The 23,753-nt window shown below is 35.7% G+C and overlaps 2 protein-coding genes across 10 annotated transcripts in view; one reads left to right on the forward strand and one right to left on the reverse strand.

Annotated features, from left to right (window-relative positions):
* Positions 1 to 23,753, forward strand: part of Ppm1e (protein phosphatase, Mg2+/Mn2+ dependent 1E) — a 144,686-nt gene that overhangs the window by 104,781 nt on the left and 16,152 nt on the right. For 3 of the 4 annotated variants that reach the window (XM_021724072.3, XM_078042330.1, XM_005321567.4), the window contains exons 2-3: positions 15,543 to 15,661; positions 22,593 to 22,792. In XM_021724072.3, the coding sequence (XP_021579747.2) occupies positions 15,543 to 15,661; positions 22,593 to 22,792 (319 nt within the window). Of the gene's footprint in view, positions 1 to 13,922; positions 13,987 to 15,542; positions 15,662 to 22,592; positions 22,793 to 23,753 lie in introns of all 4 variants that reach the window. The other variant, XM_078042331.1, reaches the window with a different exon arrangement.
* The window catches only part of Trim37 (tripartite motif containing 37), a 203,916-nt gene that overhangs the window by 44,016 nt on the left and 136,147 nt on the right, over positions 1 to 23,753 (reverse strand). For 5 of the 6 annotated variants that reach the window (XM_078042327.1, XM_021724070.3, XM_013357072.4 and 2 more), the window contains one exon: positions 13,239 to 13,534. The exons of the other annotated variant lie outside the window; for it this stretch is intronic. In XM_078042327.1, the coding sequence (XP_077898453.1) occupies positions 13,438 to 13,534 (97 nt within the window). In that variant the 3' untranslated portion in view covers positions 13,239 to 13,437. Of the gene's footprint in view, positions 1 to 13,238; positions 13,535 to 23,753 lie in introns of those variants that run through there. 6 annotated transcript variants of the gene reach the window in all.

The raw sequence follows: 23,753 nt of genomic DNA on the forward strand, positions 1-23,753 counted from the left end.
CAGAAGCAGTGCACTATGTAAAGAGGAGAGGTTTATTTAGCTCACAGTTTTGGAGGTTCAAGGGCATGACACTTCATCAGCTCATTTTCTGATGAAGTCCTAATAGTGAATGGTAGGTGTCAATGGTGGGAGTGTGTTGGAACAAGCAGTTACATCTTGAGCCAGGAAGCAGAGAGAGCTAGGAGATCTGTAATGTCTTTCAAGGGCATTCCCCCATGACCTAAGGACCTCCCTTTAGACCACACCATTTTCCAATACTACTAGCCTGGGAACCAAGTTCTCTACACAAGAACCTTTGGGGGGACACAAATATTCAATGATCTAATTTTAATTTATATACCTCTTTAAAGACATTCTGACATTTTGAGCTACTAGCATGTAGGACATCATTTAAAATTTTTGAGGGGATACAATTCAACTATAATAGAGTAATATATTCTTTTTTCTTTCCTTTTTTTTTGGTATGTGGATTGAACCCAAGGGCACTTTACCACTGTGCTGCATCTCCAACACTTTTTAATTTTTTTTTTTTTTAATTTTGAGATAGGGTCTCACTTAGTTGCTGGCCTTAAACTTGGGATCTCCTGCCTTAGTCTCCTGAGTCACTACAATTACAGGTATGTGCCATTATGCCTGACTAGGAATACATTTTTTAGTTAAAACTTTTCTGGGGCCTAAGTTTTTATTTTTAAGCTAGTATGGTAGTGTTTGCTGTGCTAAGTAAATAAAAGTTGAAATTCCTGAAGGTGATTTGGGGCCTTTTCTATTGTCTTACCATGAATATAACTTTCTTGAAAAATCTAGCCCATGTGTATATGAAAAAAAAATTTAAGGGCCATTCTTTTCATAGGAAGTTCATATTAAGTATGAGAGTAAGACTACACTGATGAAAACAGTATATCTTTTGGTGGAACAATTTTAGGTGTACACATTTTTTAGTTTCTATTATGTCTGGAGTCTTTGTTGATGTATGTTGCTGTTGGTAAGTACAATTAGCTAACATTTTTCTTAATATCAGATTTTCCCCAAATATGACTACCTGAATTTCTTTTGTTATCATCTATTCTATCTTCCACCGTTTTAGCATAAGCTGGGCATAAGATGCATACCTTTAAATCTAGCAACTCACAGGCTGAGGCAGGAGGATTGCAAATTCAAGGCCAGCCCCAGCAATTTAGTGAGATACTGTCTCCAAACAAAAAAATAAAAAGGGGGGCAGGGGGGTAGGTAAGCTCAGTGGTAAAGTGCTCCTGAGTTTAATCCCAAGTACTAAAACAAACAAACAAATATACATGAATATTTCTGCTTTAAACTTCATATTATTAGGGTATTGTTTATTATTATTAGTGTGTGATATTTATTTTCTACCTTCTAGAAATATCAAATTTATATGACCATGTCCATAAAACACAGGAAAAAAAAGATTGTTGCTTAAAAGTGTGTTTTATTTTTAAAGTAGAATTGATTTGTCTGGCAGATAATACCAAAAACAAGAAACCTTCTCCCTATGGAAAAATTTACTATTCAGAGTAGAAGCATTCTTATACTATTATCAGGACTATTTGATTTTTGTTTTTGTGTGTCTGCCCTCTAGCCCCTAGGGATTAAATCTAGGATTTCATGCATGCTAGGCAAGGACTCTACCATTGACTTACTACCAGTTCTCTCATTTCTTAAAACGATCAAATTAAGATCACACTCACCAGAATTGCTAAAACTAAAAATGACCAACAATACCAAATACTGGTGAATATGTGGAACAACCAGTATTCTCAAGCATATACAAATGGTACAGTCAATTTGGAAAAGGGTCTGGCAGTTTCTTTCTTTTTCTTTTCTTTTCTCTGCTTTCCCTCCCCTGCCTTCCTCCCTTCTCCCTCTCTCCCTCTCTCCCTCCTTCCCTTCCTTCCTTCCTTCCTTCCTTCCTTCATGGGGATCAAACCCAGGGGCACTTAACCATCGAGCCATATCCCCAGTCCTTTTTTTATTTTTTATTTAGAGACGGGGTCTCCCCAAGTTACTTGCTAAGTTGTTGAAGTTAACTTCGAATTTGCAATCCTCCTGCCTCAGCCTCTCTGGCAATTTCTTATAAAATGAAATATACACCTACTCTGTGACTCAGCAATTCCACTTCTAGATGTTTACCCAAAGAAATGAAAACATTTCTACAAAAATGAATCATACAGGAATGTTTATAGCAACTTTATTCATCATAGCAAAAAACTGAATACAGCCCACAGGTCCCACAGGAGAATAAACTGTAATATATTAATGAAATGGAAAACTATTAAGCAATGAAAAAAAAATGAACTATTAATGATAAGAATGCTTGTTATAAAAGTCTATGTATGTATGTATGAATGTGGTAATGGGTGTCAAACCCAAGGCCTCATGCATGCTAGGCAAGTGCTCTACTGCTGAGCTACATACCTAGCCCTATATGAATTTATTCATATAAAAGTTCAGAAAGAGACACAACTAACCAATGGTGGAAAAAATGAGAAAAGTGGGAGACTGGTAGAGAGGATTGAGTGGAAATGAGTTTGGGGAATGCTGTAGAATAATCATATCATGTATCTTGGTAGAGTATCTTTGAATTTCATAGGTATATGCATTTATCAAAATTTGGTGAATGTAAAAAAATGGTAAGTGTACATATGAGAGCTGTATATTTTTATATGCATAAATTTTACTAATATTTGTAAACAAATACTGAATTCTAGTTAGTGATATACATACTATGTACTTTGGAGAAAGTATACTGACATCAGTAAGTTGCTTTAACATGTGTGGAAAATAAGATGTATTGATAGATTAATGGATAGACGTATAGCAAAGTATTAATGACAGAATCTGTGATGGATATATGAATATTCACTGTAAAGTTATTTTAACTTTTCTGTACATTTGAATATTTTCATGATAGAGTACTGAGAAGGGGGAAACTGCATTTGATACCCTCAAAAGCAGTTCCTTCCTTATTTACTCCATGAAGAGAAGCAAGAAGCAAAGTAAGCTTTTGAAGAAAAGCAAAATAACTTCTGAAAGTCACTTATTTATTATGTTTTTGGTGGAATGTAAGTTCCACCAAACATGATGATACAATTAACATGAATCACTAGTTGGTTTCTTTATGTTACATCTTTTTGTTATGTTAACATTATATATATCATTGGGAAATTAGTTTGTTTAATATTAATTCATCATTTAAAATTGTGTTTGCTTTAGGAAATCTTAAAAGTGGGATAAATTATCATTCTTTTTCTTTCTTTTTGGACTGGGTGTTGAACCCAAGAGCACTTTACCACTGAGCTACATCCCCAGCCCTCTTTATTTTTTATTTTGAGACAGGGTTTTGTTAAGTTGCTTAGGGCCTCAGTAGGTTGCTGAGGCTGACCTTGAACCTGTGATCCTCCTGCCTCAGCATCTTGGTGGGGTTCTTTTTTTTTTTTTTTTTGTCTTTTTTGGAACTGGGGGTCGAACCCAGGGCTTTGCGAATGCAAGGCAGACGCTTTGCCACTGAGCTACATCCCAGCCCCTGCCTCAGCATCTTGAATTGCTAGGATTACAAGTATGTGCCATCAGGTCCAGCTGTCATTATTTTCTGTATCAGAAATTCTTCCTCCTACCTCTGTTCTGCAAATTTACTTGAGGTTCTATTATAATTTATAACAATCAGGTATTTAAAAAACCAATTGTAGCCAGGTGCAGTATGCACACTTATAATCCCAACAATTTGGGAGACTGAGGCAGGAGGATCTTAAATTTGAGGCCAGGGCTGGGGATGTGGCTCAAGCGGTAGCCCGCTCACCTGGCATGCGTGCGGCCTGGGTTCCATCCTCAGCACCACAAACCAACAAAGATGTTGTGTCCGCCGAGAACTAAAAAATAAATAAATATTAAACATTCTCTCTCTCTCTCTCTCCCCCCCTCTCTCTTTCTCTCTCTCTCTCTCTCTCTCTCTCTCTCTCTCTCTCTCTCTCTCTCTCTCCTCTCTCCTCTCTCTTTAAAAAAAAAAAAAATATGAGGCCAGTCTCAGCAATTCAGCAAGACCTTGTCTCAAAACAAAAAATTAAAAGGAGTGGGGATGTACCCAAGTACACCTTGATTTAATTCCTGGGCCCTCCCCCCATCAAAAAGAGAGAGAGAGAGAGAGACAGAGAGAGAGAGAAAGACCATAAGCCCTGTGTGAATAAGATAGAAAAATAAGGCTGGGGATGTGGCTCAAGCAGTAGCGCGCTCGCCTGGAATGGGTGCGGCCTGGGTTCGATCCTCAGCACCACATACCAGTCTGCCGAGAACTAAAAAAAAAAATAAATATTAAAAATTCTCTCTCTCTCCTCTTTCACTCTATCTTTAAAAAAAAAAGATAGGCAAATAAATCACACTTCCTTTGCAGTGATTTATTTAAATTATGGTGAATGCAATTGGTTTTGTGCACATGTACAGACTAAAAAGCAGTAATCTACAATCTTCTATAGACTTTGCCTGGATTTAGCCTTCCTTAGCCTTATTTGAATAATTTATAGAGGGCAAGAAGGAAAATGGAAGGTAATTATAAATTCTTCATAAATTTTGATTGATTTGATATTAGTTCTCAATATTTCTCAGTTATTTATACTTAAGATCTCTAAATCCCATCCAAAACACATGAACAGGAATTAAAGGTTTCTAGGTTTACAGAGAAGAATCTGAGAACAAAATGACTACTACAAGGTCATAGCATAAATTAAATAGCATGGAATTTGTTTGGCATTATTAACCCCTCACATATCAGTTTTTCTTCCTGAGTTACTCCTTTCCCTATGCTTCATAGTTGAATGTATTTGATTCAATTCACTGAATATGCACTCCGTTAACAAAGTATCATTTTTACTTATTTTCTATACTCAAGAATCAAAATGCACATGTCTTTGTATTATCAGGGTAATTATCCCAGGCATGGTAGCACATGCCTGTAATCCCAGCAATTGGGGAGGATCATGTATTTGAGGTCAGCCTCAATAATTTAGCAAGACCCTGTCTCAAAATAAAAAACAAAAAATTTAAAAGTGGATTGTGGGTGTGGCTCAGTGGCAAGGCACCTCTGGGGCCAATCCCTAGTCCAGGGAAGAGAGGAAAAAAAGAGTAATTATCATTGTCTCTATAAAAGGCAGTTAAAGCTGGGGCTGTGGCTCAGCTGTAGACCGCTAGCCTAGCACATGCCAGGCGCATGGTTCGGTCCTCAACACTACATAAAAATAAAAAATAAATAAAAATAAAGTTTTTTTTTTTTTTAAAGGCAGTTAAATCCATAAAAATCCAGTTTAAAAAACGGGAAGTGGGCGGCGGGAGTGCCTCAGTACATGTTTTTCAATATTACAGGTAACAATGACATGGTCTGCTTTTCTCAGAAATCACCAGAAAGAAAAATGGAGGAAAATAAATGCAACATTATTGTTATCTTCAATAAGACTAATGCCAGCTAGGGCTGGGGTTGTGGCTCAGTAGTAGATGCTTACCTAATACATGTGAGGCACTGGGTTTGATCCCCAGCACCACATAAAAACAACAAACAAACAAACAAACTAGTATTATGTCCATCTACAACTAAAAAAAGAGCAACACCAAATTGCAAAATTGAGTAAGGGCTGCCAAAGAAAACAAAGGCCAAATAGGTATGTAGAAGTGAGACAGAATGCCTACATCTGCAGATCTCACTAAAAGCTAATAGAGTGTATTCTCCAAATAAGGTGCTATGATTTTAGAACTATTCCGAGACTACTAGCAGGTGCTTCTTATTAGCTAGCTTGGTACTAAGGAGAATGTAGAGAGAAACAGCTGAATGAGGAACTGGATATATACCATATTTAAAAAGGCATTGTGAGGGCTGCGGTTGTAGCTTAGTGGTATAGCACTTGCCTAGCATATGTGAGGCCTGGGTTGAAATCTCAGCACCACATATAAATAAATAAATAAATGTCCCTTGACAACTTAAAAAAAAAAAAAAGGCATTGTGAGGAAAGAAACCCTTCACTGGAAACAGCTTTGTAGTTGCCAATATTTGTTGGCTGGGAGAAGCCAAGAAGAAAATAACTCTTTGACACAACCTTGGGTCCTAAGGAACTTCATTGTGAACTAGGAAGAATTCTTTCTTGCTCCAAGCACAAATCTGGTGCTTTCTTTCATGAATCTCTTATAAATAGCTGGTTCAGGAAGAACAGATGATTAATTATTATAAAGGAAACAGCAAGAGATTTATATAAAAATAGTTGAAAAGATCAAAATGAAAATAAAAGGTAATTGAAGATGAAAAACAACTGATGCAAGATATAATAAAACATAGTCTTGAATAATAACAAACTCAACTGTGTAAATGGTTTGTTAAAACCCAAACACTAGGCAGAGATCAAGAAAGATTTGGTACAGAAGACAAAGTGTTAGCCAATAGAGCTCATGAAATAAATGGAAGAGAAAAAACAAATTGCCAGTGAAATAAATGGCATATCAGAAATGCAAAAGAAGAAGAGACCCTTCTGAAAAGCATAGTAAGGGACATGGGAAAACAGAAAAAAAAAATAAGTAAAATGAAATTGAAATTAACTAAGTGTTTAAAAGGTCTAGAGGACCAATATTAGATGTGGAATATGGATGAAGCAGAATAATTATTCTTGAAGAATAAAACTCCATAGAATATAATACTCAAAGATATTTCTCAAGAAAACTATTCAGAAACAAAGGCAGACCTGAATCTGTAGATTGAGTGGCTACATCATGAACCAGAAAATTTGATGTAGAACAGTTATCTCAAGGTACAACCTAGTAATGTTATTGGAAAATTGCAAAAGATATGTAGGGGAGAAAAATTCAGATTAACTTCAGAATTCTCCTCAGAATAAGTCCAGTGCCAGAAGTCAGTAAAACAAAATCTATCAAGTCCTTGAGGACAGAAAATGTTTCCAAGAAAATTTATATCTAACCAAACTGTAATTAAGGTAAAAAGGCAGTAGAGGTTTTTAAACATGAAAGAACTCAGCAAATGTGATTTTTTTGATATATTCTTAAGAAATTAGTAGAATATACATTCCTGCTAACCAAATGCTAAGGAAAATATAGTAAAAGACCTGGTGTAAACATAGAATCCATAGGATTAATGCAGGGTTTACTATTTCATAACAGAATTTGCCTGGGCAGTTTAGTCAAGAACCTGTCTCAAAATAAAATAATACAATATTTTAAAAGGCTGGGTAGAGTGTCCCTGGGTTCAGTTCCCTGTACCCGCCCACCCCCCAAAAAAGCTTCCTAAGGTTATGCTCACAGCAGTAGGAGAGAATGAGATTTCTGCTGAGAACCCCAAACCCAGAACTGTAGCAACTAGTCATTTAGAAGGCATTATTTAGATTTAGAAAAGCTAATAAAAAGAACCTGTGATGTGTGGGCATTACAATCAGTTGGCTCCAGGTGGCATTCCTGGAGCTCTACAAAGAGGCTGTTCTACAAAGAATGAAAACAGCTTAAAGAGGAAAAAAAAATCAGCCCTGATTTTAACTCCATTTAGTCCACTAAGGAAAAGAATACTAAGTCAGGTGGGGAATTTTCTTTCTTTATTTTTAGTTTAATGTGTTATTTTAGATTTAGAATCCATATGATTAACTGTGGTGGAGGGAGGATAATCAAATCAAATATTCAACATTTAAGTGCTATCATCCTAGCAAGGACATACTGAGTAGATAGCATCATTCTCATATGTGGGTTGAGATGAAGCTGCTCCAGACGAGTCTCTTTCAAAGTTAATTGATGGAAACTTCCCACCTTCAGGAATTTTTATTACCTTAGCAATGCTATGCCAAGACTGCTGAGACACAGCTGTGGGTGCTGTGCAGCCGCCCACATCCCAGTGTCAGGAAGGATGTGCTTTTAAACCTCTAATTTATCTAATAATGTCTTTAGTGATTTGTGTAGGTTTGGCATTGTGATGAAAATGCTTCCTGGCTTGGCTTATAACAAGAATTCAGTTTTCAGTCTTAAAATGTACATTGTTTTATTATAGTTTGCAATTTTGTATCGGTTCTTTTTAGTTACACATGACAGTTGACTCCATTATGATACAATTATGCATGGAATAAATCTTATTCTAATCAGGACCCCATTCTTGTGGGTGCACACCATGGTGGGATTCACATAGGTATTTTCATATATGTACTTAGGAAAATTATGTTAGATTCATTCTCCTGTCTTTCCTTGTACATTGTTTTAATATGCATATGAAAGAGATTTATGAGTCCACTTAGAAAATAACCTAAAGAAACCTATCAAGAAAGATCTATCAAAATACTACCCTTTTTTTTTTTTTAAAAAAAAATACCATCCTGTCCATCTAACAGAATTTATTCACCCATGGTATTTGAGAATGAATACAAATTAAATGTTTTTATGCCATAATAATTGATTTATCTCTTGTGGTTCCTGTTTTATAAAAAGATAATAACATACAGTGCTAAAAGAGAGCCAGTGTTCATAATAAATTATAATTTGACTCCTTTCCTTTTCTCAAATGGAAAATATTAATTGATTGGACTGATACCAGCCTGTACAGTAGAGATGAAATAATGAGCTATTGTAAATAAATGTTTATAAGAGGTAGGAAATAATACTCTTGCTTAACAAAGTTTCATAACCAGTGAGTAACAATATTATTTTATTTTAGACCTGGTATAGAGTTATTTTATTCCAATTGTTTTTTCCTTTTTCTTTTTTGTAGTGGGAATTGAACTTAGGGTACTCTACCACTGAATTACATCTCCATGAACCCAGACTATTTATTTTAAGACAGGGTCCCACTAAGTTGTCCATTCCAGCCTTAATCTTGGGATCCTCCTGCCTTAGCCTCCAGAGTTGCTGTGGTTTTTAGGAGTGGGCCATTGCACCTGGCTTTATTCCATTTTCTTAATTTTCCAAAATTTTTAGGTCTCTCTCAGTATGTAACTAACTGTATGTGTTCAGGCTCCAAAGTTAATAATGATCTTTATTTGTTTGTTTATTTATTTATTTATTTATTGTAGTCTTGAGCTCAAATCCCTCAGCCCTTTGTTTTTTAATCTTTATAGGAACATGGGGAAGTTACTGTACAAGTTAATTTCTGAGTATCTGAGGTATCTATGTATATGTAATAGTGTTTTGTATCTATATGTATCAAGGATCCAGATATAATAATTAACTCTAGCAGGTACTATAGGAGAAGAAAATACTAACGTTTCTCCTATGATTTGGTCCTACTGTGAAACCTAAAGACATCAATATTCATCTAGACTATAAGGAATGAACATCTTCAGTACTAAAACTTTGCTTTTGTATTCCAATCCAATAATTCTGAGTTGTTTTTAGTGCTGGGAATTGAGCCCAGGGTTTCACACATAAGAACACATTCTACTCCTGAGCTACATACACCCTAGCCTTAATTCTGATAATTATTTGGGTAATTCTCACAATGATTTAATATCTGTCTCCTTAAATACTGCTCCAGATACTGAAACAAATTAATATAATTGTATAAACGTTGTTGATGGTCATTAGGATGCAGTGTATAATTCTAAATCTTTCACTGTATACATTTTGGGCTTTAGCTAGTTTTTTTCATTTTTGGGTGCTAGGGATCCAACCCAGGGCCTTATACATATTAAGCATGCATTCTGCCACTGAACTATATTCCAAGACATTATTTTTGAAATAGAATTAAAACAGCAAGACTGACCTACCCAGATAAATATTTGGAGGATAAAGATGTCAGCCAATGTGAGCTGCAGGAAAGAGCAATGAGATCATTCTTGAATCCTCGTTTTGTGGTATTTGTCTGTCTGTCTAAAGGATATTTCTGCCATTCCTTGTTTACTGAGTTCAGTTTATGATGATTTATAAGAGCCTAGATTTCTGATTTATAGTATACAACATTGAGAAAGTTAGTACACACAGAATTCAAATATGCACTCATACATTCATTAATATAAGTAGCTTTAATAAACTTTAATATTTTACTTAAGTGTTTAAATTATGGGATCCTTAATGATTTTTCAACATTGTTCAAAAGATATGTATGTGTATAGCTTGTGTATGATTTAGAGACAGAATGGATAATGATTTTTATTTTAATCTATGAATATGTAAAATCTGTACTTTGAAACAAAGTAACAAACTGATTTGTATGAAAACATTTCCTTTTATTCATAAGATGTGAATCGCTAGAGGTAATAAAGGGGAAAGCACTTAAAAATATGTGTTGGTATGTAAAAAAAGCAAAGCATTATTCTTGGACTATATTTAAGAGTCCTAACAAAATTAATGTGTCTACCCAAAGAACACACTGCAAAAGTGAAAAAAAAATTTAATCATACTAAATGAACATCAGTAGTATTTGCAATACAGTAACATTTGTAAGCCTAGTTCTAGTTCTCCCACTGCCATGAGTTTTTGGCCCTCTCTTATGCTTATTATTTTTGCCAAACTTTAAAACCTCCAGTATAAGGATCTTTCAAGGATTTTAAGAAAAGTTTTTAAAGAAAGCAGTTTGCTATATTAGTCATTCCTGGTTAATTCTCTTAAAGTGGCAAACATTAGTGATAAGCTTTTATTTGAGGTGTATCAAATATTCTCTGATGTGACCGTGTTTTAAAAATATATTTGAAATTCTGATTTTTCAGAAATAATTTTCAATTCAGAGTCAAAACTATGAGAAGTTATTCTTACTAACTAGTTTTTTGACATGTAGGAATCGCTGATGTGGGTGAAGTGTCTAGCTTGATGTTTTATATCTAGCTATTAGTCATCTAATCCTCCTCCCTATTTTACTGAAAATATTTTCATTCTGTCTGACAAAAAGTAAAAAATTACATTAACTGTGACTAAAAATGTACTGCAAATGACATATTAATGAGACTAATGGTTCTTGCCTTATTCTCTAAAGTTTTTCATATTCTTACCTTTGGTGAACCTATATCCAGATAGCTTAATTATACAAAAGGTATCATTTTCTTTGGGAACTTCAGGGAAGTTTCATTTTTGAAACAGTCTCACTAAGTTATGCAGGCTGGCCTTGAAATTAGGATCCTCCTGCTCAGCCTCCTGAGGTGCTGGCATTACAGGTGTGTGCCATCACACCTGACTCTCAGTTTTTCTCTTTTGGATCATTTCATTTCATATATAGTCAGACTCTACACTGTGCTAAAACAATAAGAGCAACAACCTTTCCCTGTCTTACATGTTCTTTATCAGTTACTACCCCATATATCGTTTCCCCTCTCTGCCAAACCTCCTTACGTCCTACCACAAATCAATTCATTCTAGTTTGATTTTCACCTCTCCTATTCAGTGAATTTTTTTTTTTTTTGACAAAGCCAATGGATCTGGGGACAAAGAGTGCTGGGGATTGAATCCAGGTGGGCTTTACCACTGAGCTACATCCCTAGCCCTTGTTATTTTGAGACAGGATCTCACCAAGTTGCTGAGGCTGGCCTTGAACTTTCAGTCCTCCTACTGAAGCCTCCCAAATTGCTGGGATTACAGGCACGAAGCACCACCTCCAGTTTAAGCCAATGATTTTTATAAAAAGCACCAGTGAGCCAGGCATAATAGCCTGTAATCCTAATGACTTGGGAGGCTGAGGCAGGAGGATTGCAAGTATGAGGCCAGGCTAGACAACATAGTGAGATCCTATTCAAAAATAAAAAGGCTAGGAGTGTGTGGCTTGGTGGCAGAGTACTCCTGTGTGCAATCCCCAATACTAAAAATAAAAACAAAACAAAAAACCATGAGTAATCCAAAGTGTAAATTCAGCTGGGCACAATGACACATGCCTATAATCCCAGTGACTTGGGGTATCAAAAGTTCAAGGCCAATTTAGCAAAACCCTGTCTCAAAATAAAAAATAAAAGGGCTGGGGATATGGCTAAGTTCCCCTTGGTTTAATCGCCTATACTGCCCGCCCCCCATACAAGTGTACAATTCCATGGTTTCAATATATTCATAGTTGTTCAGTCATCATTGTAATCTGTTTTAGAAAATGTTTACCACTCTAGAAAGAAATACCTCATGCAGTAGTAGTAAGTAGTAGTAAGTCCCCATGCTTGCTCTCCCTCACTCCTGCCTACCAGCCCTAAGCTATTGCTACTATTTCTTTAGATTTTTCTATTTTGGATTTTTCATGTAAGTAAAATCCTACAATATATAGCTTTTCTCACAATGTTTTCAGTTTTCATCCATATATTGGAAAGACATCATATAAGTGCTCCATTCCTTTTTATGGATGAATAATATTCTATTGTATGAATATACTGCATTTCATTTATCCAACATCAGTTGATGGACTGATGTTTTTTAAAAAAAAAATCACTGGCTGCAGCTGAGGTGGTGGTGCACTTGGTTACTTATGCTTTTCAGCTATTATGAATAATACTGTTATGTATATTCATGCACATGTTTTTTTATGAAGTATGCTTTTATTTCTCAAGTATGTATACTCACCCTCTCTGTAAGGTCTCCTTAAGTTAATCCCATGGAATTGTTGGGTCATATGGTATAATGTTTACATTTTTAAAGAACTACATAATTTTACATTCACACTTAGGGATATATGAGTGTTCCAATTCCCCCCGAGTCACCAACACTTGTTATTACTTGTCTTTTTCACCCTTCCCCCCAGTTCTGGGGATCAGACCCAGAACTTGCACATGTTAAGCAAGAGCTCTACCATTAAGCTATGTTCCCAGTGCACATACGATGTGTTTTGAGTTAACTTTTTAATATGGTAAAAGGAAAGGGTCCACCTTGATTCTTTTGCATATATATACCCAGTTATTCCAAGCACCAAAGATGGTTCTTTCCCCATTGAATTGTTTTGACATTCAAGTTGATGATGATTTACATGTTATTAGATTCAGTATTCATTTTTTTCACTTATGAATTGGACCTCTTAGCAGAACTGTTGACTACTCCCTCTTTCAAATATTCTACTCTCTTTGTTCTCTTGCTGTTTCTTTTCAATCTTTATAGGTTCCTTATCTTCAACCAAGCTTTTTTTTTAAAATTTAATATTTTTAGTTGTCCATGGACCTTTATTTTATTTATTTACATGTAGTGCTGAAAATTAAACCCAGTGCCTTACTCATGCTAGGCAAGTACTCCACCACTGAGCCACAACTTCAGCCCCTTCTACCAAGCTTTTAAATATTGGGTTTTCAATTATTTTATGTAACAAATTATCACAAAACTTAGTGGTATAAAGCAATAATTTATTTTATGACAGTTTCTTTCAGTCAGGAGTTACAGACAGGGCAAAACAGAGTTGGCCTACTCTAATCCATGATGGTTGGAGCATCAGCTGAAAGACTTAGGCTGAGGACTGATATTACTTGAAGGCCTGTGCACTTACATGTCAAGCAGCTGATGATGACTGTAGCTGCGGGGCCCTCAGTTCATATCCACATAAGTCTGTTTGTGTGGTTTCTCCATGTATGCTGGTTTGGGCTTCCTTACAACATGGTGGCTAGGTTCCAAGAGCAAGCATCTAGAGGGAAAGAGGAAGAAAGAAGCCTGGGGCCATGTGGCCTTTTTGACCAAAATTCAGAAGTTACAAAGCATCACTTTTGCCACATTTTAAAATCAAAGTAGTCATCAAGTCTTACCTCCATGTAAAGAGAGGGAAACAGATTCCACCTCTTTCCGGGAAATGTCAAGGTTCTACAATAGCATGAGGGCTTGGGATGCAGTTCAGTGGCAGAGTACTTGACTAGCCTGTGAGGTCCTGGGTTAGAGCTCCACAACCACAGGACAAAAAATCCTGGGACCATTGACATTGTTGTGACCTCTTTTAGAAAGACAATTTGCCAAGTCTTTTTTGGCCACATAGTTCACATTCTTCTCATATGTTAAATATACTCCACCTCTCCCCTAAGGTCTCCTGAAGTCTAATCCCATGACTGGCATCATGCTCAGGCTGAGCTTCAGGATCTCACTGAGGTAAGACCTAGGTGCAGGTAGAGATTCTTTGGGTATGGTTTCTTCTTTGCACTCTTTGGTTCTTTTTCATCTGAAAACCTATGAACTAAAGAGGCAAATACAGCCCCCACCCCATTACCCCTTATATAATGTTAAAGCATAGTATAATCTTCTTATCCCAAAAGGAGGAAACCAGGAGGCACAAAGAAGTCACTGATCCAAAACAGTTGTCTTTTTACATTTTCTATATGTGATCCATTGTGTTTACATAGCTTTCAATACCATTCATGTTTGTGACTTCCAAACTTACCAACATTTCTGAACACCATACTAGAATGCCCAATTAACCATTTTATATCTTTACTAAGTTATCTCAGATATTTCCAAATAAACATGTTAAAATGAACTCTATCTACTTCACCCCACTTCCTCCACTTTACCCCGCTTCCTCCACAAATCTGGTATTTTCCTAGTTTCCTTTCTTTGTAGTTGATCATACCATTCATTTAGTTGCTCAGATAAAAATCTAGTTCTTAAGTTTTAATTCTTTTCTCTTTTCCTTTCTCCTCTTACATTAATAATCAACAGATTCTATATTATCTTTCTCTAAAGTAAATTCATTTCCCTTTCTCACCTGGTTTGTAACTGTATTCTTATCAATCACACTTACTCATTCTTCTTTCCTTCTAATTTTCTTTGACACAGCAACCAAAGTAATATTTGAATTCATGTGTGACTAAGGCGTTCTCTTGCTCAAAATCTGTGAATTTTCACTACACTTTGAGTAAAATCTAAATCCTATACCATGGTCTAGAGAACCTCCAAAACTGGCCTTTGCCTAGCCTGTAACTTTATTCTCTGCTTTGGTACTTACCCACCATGCTTCATTTCCTTCATTTCTTTCAGTTCCTTGAACTCCTTCTGAGTTTCTTTTAGTTCCAAGTTTTCATAAAGGTCTATACACATACTATTCCCTCTGCCTAAAATATTTTCTCCTGACTTACCACTCCCACATAACTGAGTCTTCATCTTTCGAAGGAATGGCATTCCTGACCATCCTACATAGGTACTACCCCCTTTATTATTCTGTCACTATATTGTTTGTTTCCTTTATAAAACTTTTCCTGCATTTTAATTGTATCCTATTTGTTCTTTATCATCTCCTTAGCTGGATTGTGAATCCTAGTAGGTTAGGTGCCATCTCTGTGTTTACACCAAGTGCCTAGTAGAGTTTTTAATCACACAATATATCCTCAATAAATATTTGTAAGACTGAGTGTGGTGGCTTATCACCTGTAATCTCAGTACTTGGGAGACTGAGGCAAGAGGACTGCAAGGTCAAGGCCAGTATGGACAACTTGGTGTGAGACCCTATCTCAAAATGAAAAATAAAAAGGGTTAGGGTTATAGCTCAGTGGTAGAGTGTCCCTGGGTTCAGTCTCCAATAGCACAAAAATAAGTACTTGAATATTGTTTAAAGGTATAATTTTGAGGTGTTATTACTAACATAATTATTAATGTTCAATGTATGATTTCCTAATTTTTACTGAAAATTGTCTTTATTTTTCTCTTTTCAGTAATTGCCCTTCATTTTTGGCTGCTGCGTTAGCCAGAGCCACATCAGATGAAGTGCTTCAAAGTGATCTTTCTGCACATTATATCCCAAAGGAAACGGATGGCACAGAAGGGAGTGTGGGTAAGTACTTTGTACATTATTTGTTTAAAAATACTAAAATCACGTGTAATGGTCCACAGAATATATCTGCAAAATACTAAATCTAATTACATTTACCCACTAGTTGATTATAGAGTAGAGAAAAAAATGCAAAAATTTTTATCAAATAAATCAATAAAAAGAGAAGAGAGAAAACACAAATGTATTTTGAAAAAGTGTAGTAGTATATGGAAGGTAACTATAACAACAGGAGATTGTCATAAAAATATGTAGATAAATGGGAAAAGTAGTGAGAAATATGAATACACAACAATAAGTGGATGAGGTGCGAGTTTGAACAAAACCCATTTAAAAAATTTAAATTTAAAATCTAAGTTAAAAATCAGATATAAAAATTTAAGAAATGAGTTGTAACAAAACTTCTCATTAGTTATACTTTGTGTCTATCAGTGAATCCTGCTCTTAATGACAGGCATGTAACGTGTAGTTTAATTGTATGGGTCAACAGTCTTTTTTTCCAGGAATAGTATTAGCCTCAATTTCTTAATGCGTATTTGTTAATGTATTAGGCCTATACATTTGACAGGATTGAAAGAAAAGATTTTTGTAAAAATTAGAGAACTATTACTCTAAGCCCCCTCTGTTTTTTGATGCTGGGGATTGAACCCAGGACCTTTCCCATGTCAAGCATGTGCTCCACTATTGAGCTATGTCTCCAGCACACAACTCCCCCAATTTTAAGGAATTTTTACTAGTTCATGCTGTTTGTTCTGTTATAAGGTAAATAAGGAATGAAGTATATTATTAATTTGAATTAGAATGGCTAGATTCCAGAGAATGTGAGGCAGATACAAAAATAAACATTCCTGTTCTTTATCTTTCTAGATTTTTTTTTTTTTTACCAGAAGTTGTCAAGGAAGGAATTACTCTGCTTGTTTTTAGTGAGAGTAATTGATTTACCTGGAACCAAACTGTTCCAGAGTCAAGCTGGATAGGATTCCTGCTACAAAGTATCAGTCTCTCCTCTGGTACTGATGCCTAAAGCACAGAGCCTTGTACATGGCATGATGGCTGACTCAGCTCCAGCTCAGTACAATGACATTAGCGACTGATGAATAATTTACAGCTGTGAGGGGGTGGACTGCTACATTGGACGATTTTCACTTTTTCACACCCCCTTTTTATTTTATTTTTCCGTTTCATGTGGCAATTATTTATGTACTGATACCCACCATTCCCTGCAGAAGAACACTTAATGTTGCAAGATTGAAGTTCTACCCTATATGCCTATTTTGGAAGAAATTTCTGAACCCCAGAAGATAGCGAAAGTAAAATGAAGGGTTTTTCTTTTGGCAGATATTATTTTCTAATTTTGTATTTTTCCAAGATATTACTCAGTAATGTCTTCTTCTCTTGCTGTGATTCATACTGTACTGTAATTCTAAACTATTGGCAAATCTTTAATCAGTTTAATCCAAATTAATCCAAATTACTCCGTGTGAATGGTGTGAATTGCTATAGGGACTATTGTGATGATTCATAGATCAGAGTGGGACATGAGCATAATGAATAAGGCCTGCAGTCACTAGCTTTTTAACATTTATTTTTTAGTTGTAACTGGACGATATCATCTATCCATTTTTATATGGTGCTGAGGATTGAACCCAGGGTCTTGCACGTGTTAGGCAAGCGCTCAACCACTGAGCCACAATCCCAGCCGGCCTCCCACCCCCAAGTCATTAGTTTAAAGATATCGAAGGTCCCCAATGAAGTACCAGTTTGTTCCTCGTCTTAGCTGTTTCCAAAAGAAACTTAAAAAAAAAAAAAAAACATCCTTAACTTAAAGTTCTTTTCATATTAATGTCATACCTAACAGAATGTCTGCTAAGTAAACTTGCATATCTGACTTGGTACAAATTTTATTTTGTAGATGTAACCTTGTTCAGACCACCTGAAACTAATTTGAAATATCCCACTGAAAATTAAAAATACAAGGGAAAATTATCATTAATATGGAGGAATTTAAGAGGATTTTGATGTTTGTATAAATATATATGAAAACCTAAATACTTACTGAAAAATATAAATGAACAAAGTTTACTTAAAATGAAAAAGAGACACTGTCAAGGACAAAAACATAGGGATTGACCAAATCGGTGAATATTTTGGAATGACCAAAGAGGTATTACAATGCTTTTTAGAATGAACATTCTAATTACACAAAGAAGAAAAATTTGTGTAGCATAACACAATACCCAAACCTACCTTAGATAAAAGTAGAAGAGGAAATGACGGCTCAGCCTTAGTAATGCAAGTAAATATCTTAAAATATTTGTATATTGACCATTAATTAATTCAGTAGATATTATTGTGGACCCACCATATGTCCCACAATGATAGGACAGAATTTGGCTCAAACCAAAATGTAGCATTTATGTTAATGTACACTTAGGAATTTTTTGGTTGTTAAGTGGCCAGAAGCACAACTCAAATTAGCTTTAGCAAAGCAGAATTTATTGGCTACGTTCCACAGTAAGGACTACACAGTTACCTTCAAATGATGTCAACAGAAGCTGGTATTTCTCCAACTCTAAGCTGTACTTTCTATCATTTTGATTTTATTTTCAGGCTCCATGTGGTAGCAAGATGACTGATGGGAGCAACATGTCTTCATTTGCCCAAGTTAAAGTTGAACAGAACAATAGTAGCTTTTCTCAATTGCTCTTAACATAAATTACAGAATTTTCTCTAATTGGCCCAACTTGGATAGTTATCCATTCCTGAATCAATCACTGTGGCCAGAGGAACATGATTCTCTAGTTGGTTAGACTTGTATCACCTTTTACCATAGGATGCACGTGGATTGAGACCAAGAAGGAAAAAGAGCAACATTTGCTATTTCAGTCCATGTGCATATGTGTAATAAATTAGAGCAAGTTCTGATGTCAAATAGCAAATAGATAAAATAACTAGAAATAAACTGATAGGAAATATGAACCTGGGCAAAGTGGCACATGCCTGTAATTCCAGCTACTCAGAAAACTGAGGCAGGAAGATCTAGAGTTCAAGGACAATTTGGGCTTGGGGGTATGGTTCAATGCTAGAACTCTTGCCTAGCATACACAAAACCCTGGGCTTGATCCCCAATACCACATACACTCACACAAAGAAATAGGAAGAACCTATATCAAAACTGAGCAATATGGATGGATATGGTGGCACATGCCTGTAATCCCAGTGATTTGGGAGCTTGAGGCAAGAGGATTGCAAGTTCTAGGTCAGCTTCAGCAATTTAGCAAGGCCCTAAGCAACTTAGACCCTGCCTCAAAATAAAAAGGGATAGGGATGTTGCCCAGTGGTTAAGCACTCCTGGGGTTAAATCAGGTGGTGGGGGGAATCAACAACAAAAAAGCTGAGCAACATAAAGAAGATTTAAATTAATGAACAAGGAGCAGAGTGGGTAGCACACACCTGTCATCCCAGTGACTCAGGAGGCTGAGACAGGAGGATCACAAGTTCAAGGCCAGCCTCAGAAACTTAGGCCCTAAGCAACGGAGTGAGACCCTATCTCAAAATAAAAATATAAAAAGGATTGGGGATATGTCTCAGTGATTAAGCACCTCAGAGTTCAATCTCCAGTACCAAAAGAAGAAAAAAAATATATAATTCAATTAATTTATTCCTGAAATAAGACTCAATATGAAAGATTTTAGTTTTTTCCAGCTTAACCTATAAATTCAATGTTATCCCAAACACAATGGCAACAGGTTTTTCTGCCCAAACTTGGCAAAATGATTAGGTAGTTCATGGGAGAATGGGGATCAAACTGCCTAAGTCACATCTTTTGAAACTAAAGTAATAATAGGAAAATAAGTCTTCCTGATATTAAAAATATTTTAAGGTTATTTACCATTATAGAAGTGGATGGAGAGATGAGTGAAGCTGAATGGAAAATCAAGAATCATGTATTATTATATAATATTTTATATAATAGCTTACATCTTCATTTATTCAAGTAACATCTAATGATACTCTTCTGTGTAGATACTGTACTGTGGCTAATCAAGGACAAAAGACACAGTGTGACCTGGGATTAAGAATGATTTTACCTGGGCTAGGAGTGTATAGCACTTGCCTAGCATGTGCAAGGCCCTGGGTTTGATCCCCAACTCCACAAACAATAATAACAACAACAAAAATAACAATCAGAATGATTTTACGTGTTTGTGAAATGTTCTATAGAATGTAGTGAATACTCAATAAATGTTATCTATTGTTATAAAATGTGGTTAAGAATAATTATAGAGGCTGGGATTCTGGCTTCATGGTAGCGTGCTTGCCTTGCATGAGTGGGACACTGGGGTTCGATTCTCAGTATCACATAAATAAATAAAATAATAAAATAAAGGTATTGCATCCATCTACAACTAACAAAAAAATTTTAAAAAAGAATTATAATAGTGTAATATAATGGGAACATAAGGAAATGAGCAACTGGGAAAGGGAGTAGACAGCTCTAGTGGTTACTGAATATTGCAGGAAACTGGTATTGCTTTCCTTCACCAAATTAACCTCAGTTCTACTCAACAGATAGAGCAATGATGTAAACGTTCCCTACTCGTATTGTTCAGTGTGGTAACTACTGGCCAATGTAGTTATTTAGCAATATGGCTATTGTGACCAAAAACCTGAATTTTAAGTTGTATTTAATTTTAAATAGCCATATGTAACTACTGGCTGCCTTATTGGATGGACCGTGTATGTTTATATAATAAGTAATATACAAACCAAAGAATGATACAATGGTTTATATTATTATCTGGGAACTGTCCTAATTGTTAGTATCAGTTATTTGTTTTACCGCACCCCATTTACCCTCCAACTTTCTGAATTCATTTATTTTGTAATCTTCTGTTCTGTCAAATAAGGACATATCCACTTCAGGGTCTGCATTGGGGACCTTTCCTACTGCCAGGACCAGATGGGTTACAGTGATACAAGTAGGTCATTGTTGGATGAAAGAAATATTATTTAGGACTGGAAATGTATCTCAATGGTGGAGCACTTGCCTAGCATTGCGAGGCTATGGGTTTAACCCTCAGAACTGCAAAAACAAAAATTAAAAAAGAAGAAATAATCTCTGGCAGCTGGTGCTTAAAACAATAACAAAAAAGAATTGCTCAAAACTCTCAAAATATTGGATTATTTATTGGCTTCAGTTTTCTTCTTGTACATACTCTTCAGCCTGTATTTGCTCTTTGAACTTTATTTCTCCTTTAGTTGTACACTTGATTTTCAGTTATATAAAACTGTTTGGGTGGACAGTGCCTCAAGACAAGATTTGCCACCCTGTACTGTTAATAGTGAGAAAAAAAAAAGAATAACATTGTGAGGTCAGCTTTCTGAATATAGTTAATTAAAAAAGAGTTTTACCTAAAAAAAAAAACAGGTAAATAGAGTCACAGATTAAAGCAAGGGCAGGACAGGAGTCCACGTTCCCAGGCTGTTGGGAACATATCGTCTTTTTTCTTCAGGATCTATGTTCTGGATTGCTGAAGGCATCTGTAGCCACTGCCCATCTGGCACACATTTTTTCAGGCTGTCAAGCTATATCTGATTTAGTAAAGTAAAATAATTAAAAAAAAATTAACCTGAGATGTAGGAGTACTTTCTAAAATATTTCAGACTGTCAAGCTATATCTGATTTAGTAAAGTAAAATAATTAAATTTTTTTTAACCTGAGATATAGGAGAACTTTAAAATACTGACCTGAGAAAATCTAATTGCCTCTTGATTATTCCAATAGCTGCAACTTGACTGGATGGTTAAATGATGTGATATGATCTCTTTAGTATACCATTTAGTGTGGTTAAAATGTTTATGCATTCAACAGTCTACTGAGGGATACAAGTCTGTCTCAGAAGTCAGCTAGTCTATACCAGGTGTGGTGGCACACACCTGTAATCCCAGGAACTCAGAAGGCTGAGGCAGGAGGATCAAGTTCAAGACTAGTCTGAAGAACTTAGTTGAGATCCTATCTCAAAAAAAAAAAAAAGAACTGAGGATATAGCTCAGTGGTAAAGGGTCCCTGGGGTTCCATCCCCAAGCACTACAATAAGTAAGTAAAAGTTATCTAGCCTACACTGGGTCAAGTAGTGGAGAGATAGGGTGAAATGGTAGACCAAAGGTGAAAAATCCTGTTAGTATTGCTCTTCTGATTGCTATCTCCTTTTTTCTATCCAGGTTGTCACTGACAGAATATAAGTACTTTTTTTTCCCCTTTGGGAAATCTAAAACATTTAACTCATAATTTAGCCTGTTGGCTAAATGAATTAAACTATTGCCTAAAATCCTAATAAACATATGAAATAACAAAAAATATATAATTCAGATCCAAATAATCATTTACATGGGCCAGAGAATTTAAGGGTCTGTACATAAGGAAAGAAGTCTGGAAGAAGGAGAGGGACAAAGACAAATTGGTACTCAAGGTGAATTCTTCCTATTCTGTAGTTTGTAAGCTGTTTTCCTAAGCCTTTCTCGTTCCAATAAGCTGGATAACCAGGGTTCATACTAGTCATTCTTCTAAGCCTCAGAGACTTGCTTCTCCAGGTCATACTCATAGCAGTCAACCAAAAGGGTGCTGTAAATACAGTAGCCAGAATATTTCCCCAGGCTGGGAGAGAAATCAAGTTCATAATAGGCCCTGCCGTGGCTGGAGATTTTCTCCTTAGGACATAAGGATATTTTAGTGGCAGTGTTGGCAGATGATTTTTTATTAGACAGGCTGTCATTTTCTCTTTTCAGAAGCAGCATTTCATTTTTCTTGAGAAGGAAGAATTTCTTCTATTAAGAAGCTTGACTAAGGTGACCTACTTCTGTCTTTACTAAGCAGGCAAGTAAAAAGCAGTTTTACAAGGCTCTTTATTGGGGGTTTCTGTTTCTTTCACAGAGATTGAGACAGTGAAATTGGCCCGTTCTGTCTTCAGCAAACTACATGAGATTTGCTGCAGCTGGGTGAAAGACTTCCCTCTCCGCAGGAGACCCCAGCTTTACTATGAAACATCAATCCATGCCATCAAAAACATGCGCAGGAAAATGGAGGACAAACATGTCTGCATTCCTGACTTTAATATGCTCTTCAACTTAGAGGTAAAGGGTACTTCTGGAGAGTCAGTGACATTTAAAAATAACAAAAGGAACACCTTGGTGGTCCTGTTAGAAAAGAAGAATTAATTTATTTCTAATAGTATCTCTTATAGGTTAGAGTAAGATAAACTGCAAAGTAGCATAAATGTGCTTGCATTATATAACAGAAAAGGAACTATTTGTTATTTTGATTAAGTTCAAATCATTCAAAATTGGGATCACTGCTATTTTGAATAGATTTACATGATTCAAAATTGGGAAAATAAAATCTGTCTTATCTCTTATCCAGTTCCCCTCCACGAAGCAAGGAAAGTTACCAGTTTCTTGTGTAAGCTTCTAGAGCTGTTCTATAAACATATAAGTAAAAAATGAAACCGTTACATTAATAAAGCTGTTTTTTTAGGGAAAATATTTCTACAATATAATCACATACTATTTAATTCCCATAACACTACCTTACCATATGCAACACAAACATACGGAGTAAATTTAAACTGAGACAGTTTTTTGATTTTGTGTGATTTTTTTTTTTTTAAAGTCTTGGTCTCTGAGATGGGAAAGTAGTTGGAATTACATTTTACGAATTTCTGTGACTGACAGAGATCCATATGAGCCTTGTCAGCTTAATAACCATTTTCTTGATTACTTCCTCCTCGTTTTCTATTAAATGTATTATGTTAATGCAAACAGAGGTAGGTTTGTTTCCTTTGCCTGTCACTTGCCTCTCCTCTTCACTAAAGTCCATAACTTAAAAAATACAATGTAGTGATTTACACAAAGCACAGTATTTCCTTCCTTCAGCAGTTAAATAACTTTTAGTGACTGTCAAGGTCTAATTGACAGTGATGACTGGCTGGTAATTGGTGCGTATGTAGATATTAGCTGATATCTGTTTCCAATTCCATGCTCATGCAAACCTAACCCAAAGCCGAGGTGATAAACAATGTTTTTATCATTATATCAA

This window comes from Ictidomys tridecemlineatus, chromosome 3 (assembly GCF_052094955.1).
Source record: "Ictidomys tridecemlineatus isolate mIctTri1 chromosome 3, mIctTri1.hap1, whole genome shotgun sequence".
NCBI lineage: Eukaryota > Metazoa > Chordata > Mammalia > Rodentia > Sciuridae > Ictidomys > Ictidomys tridecemlineatus.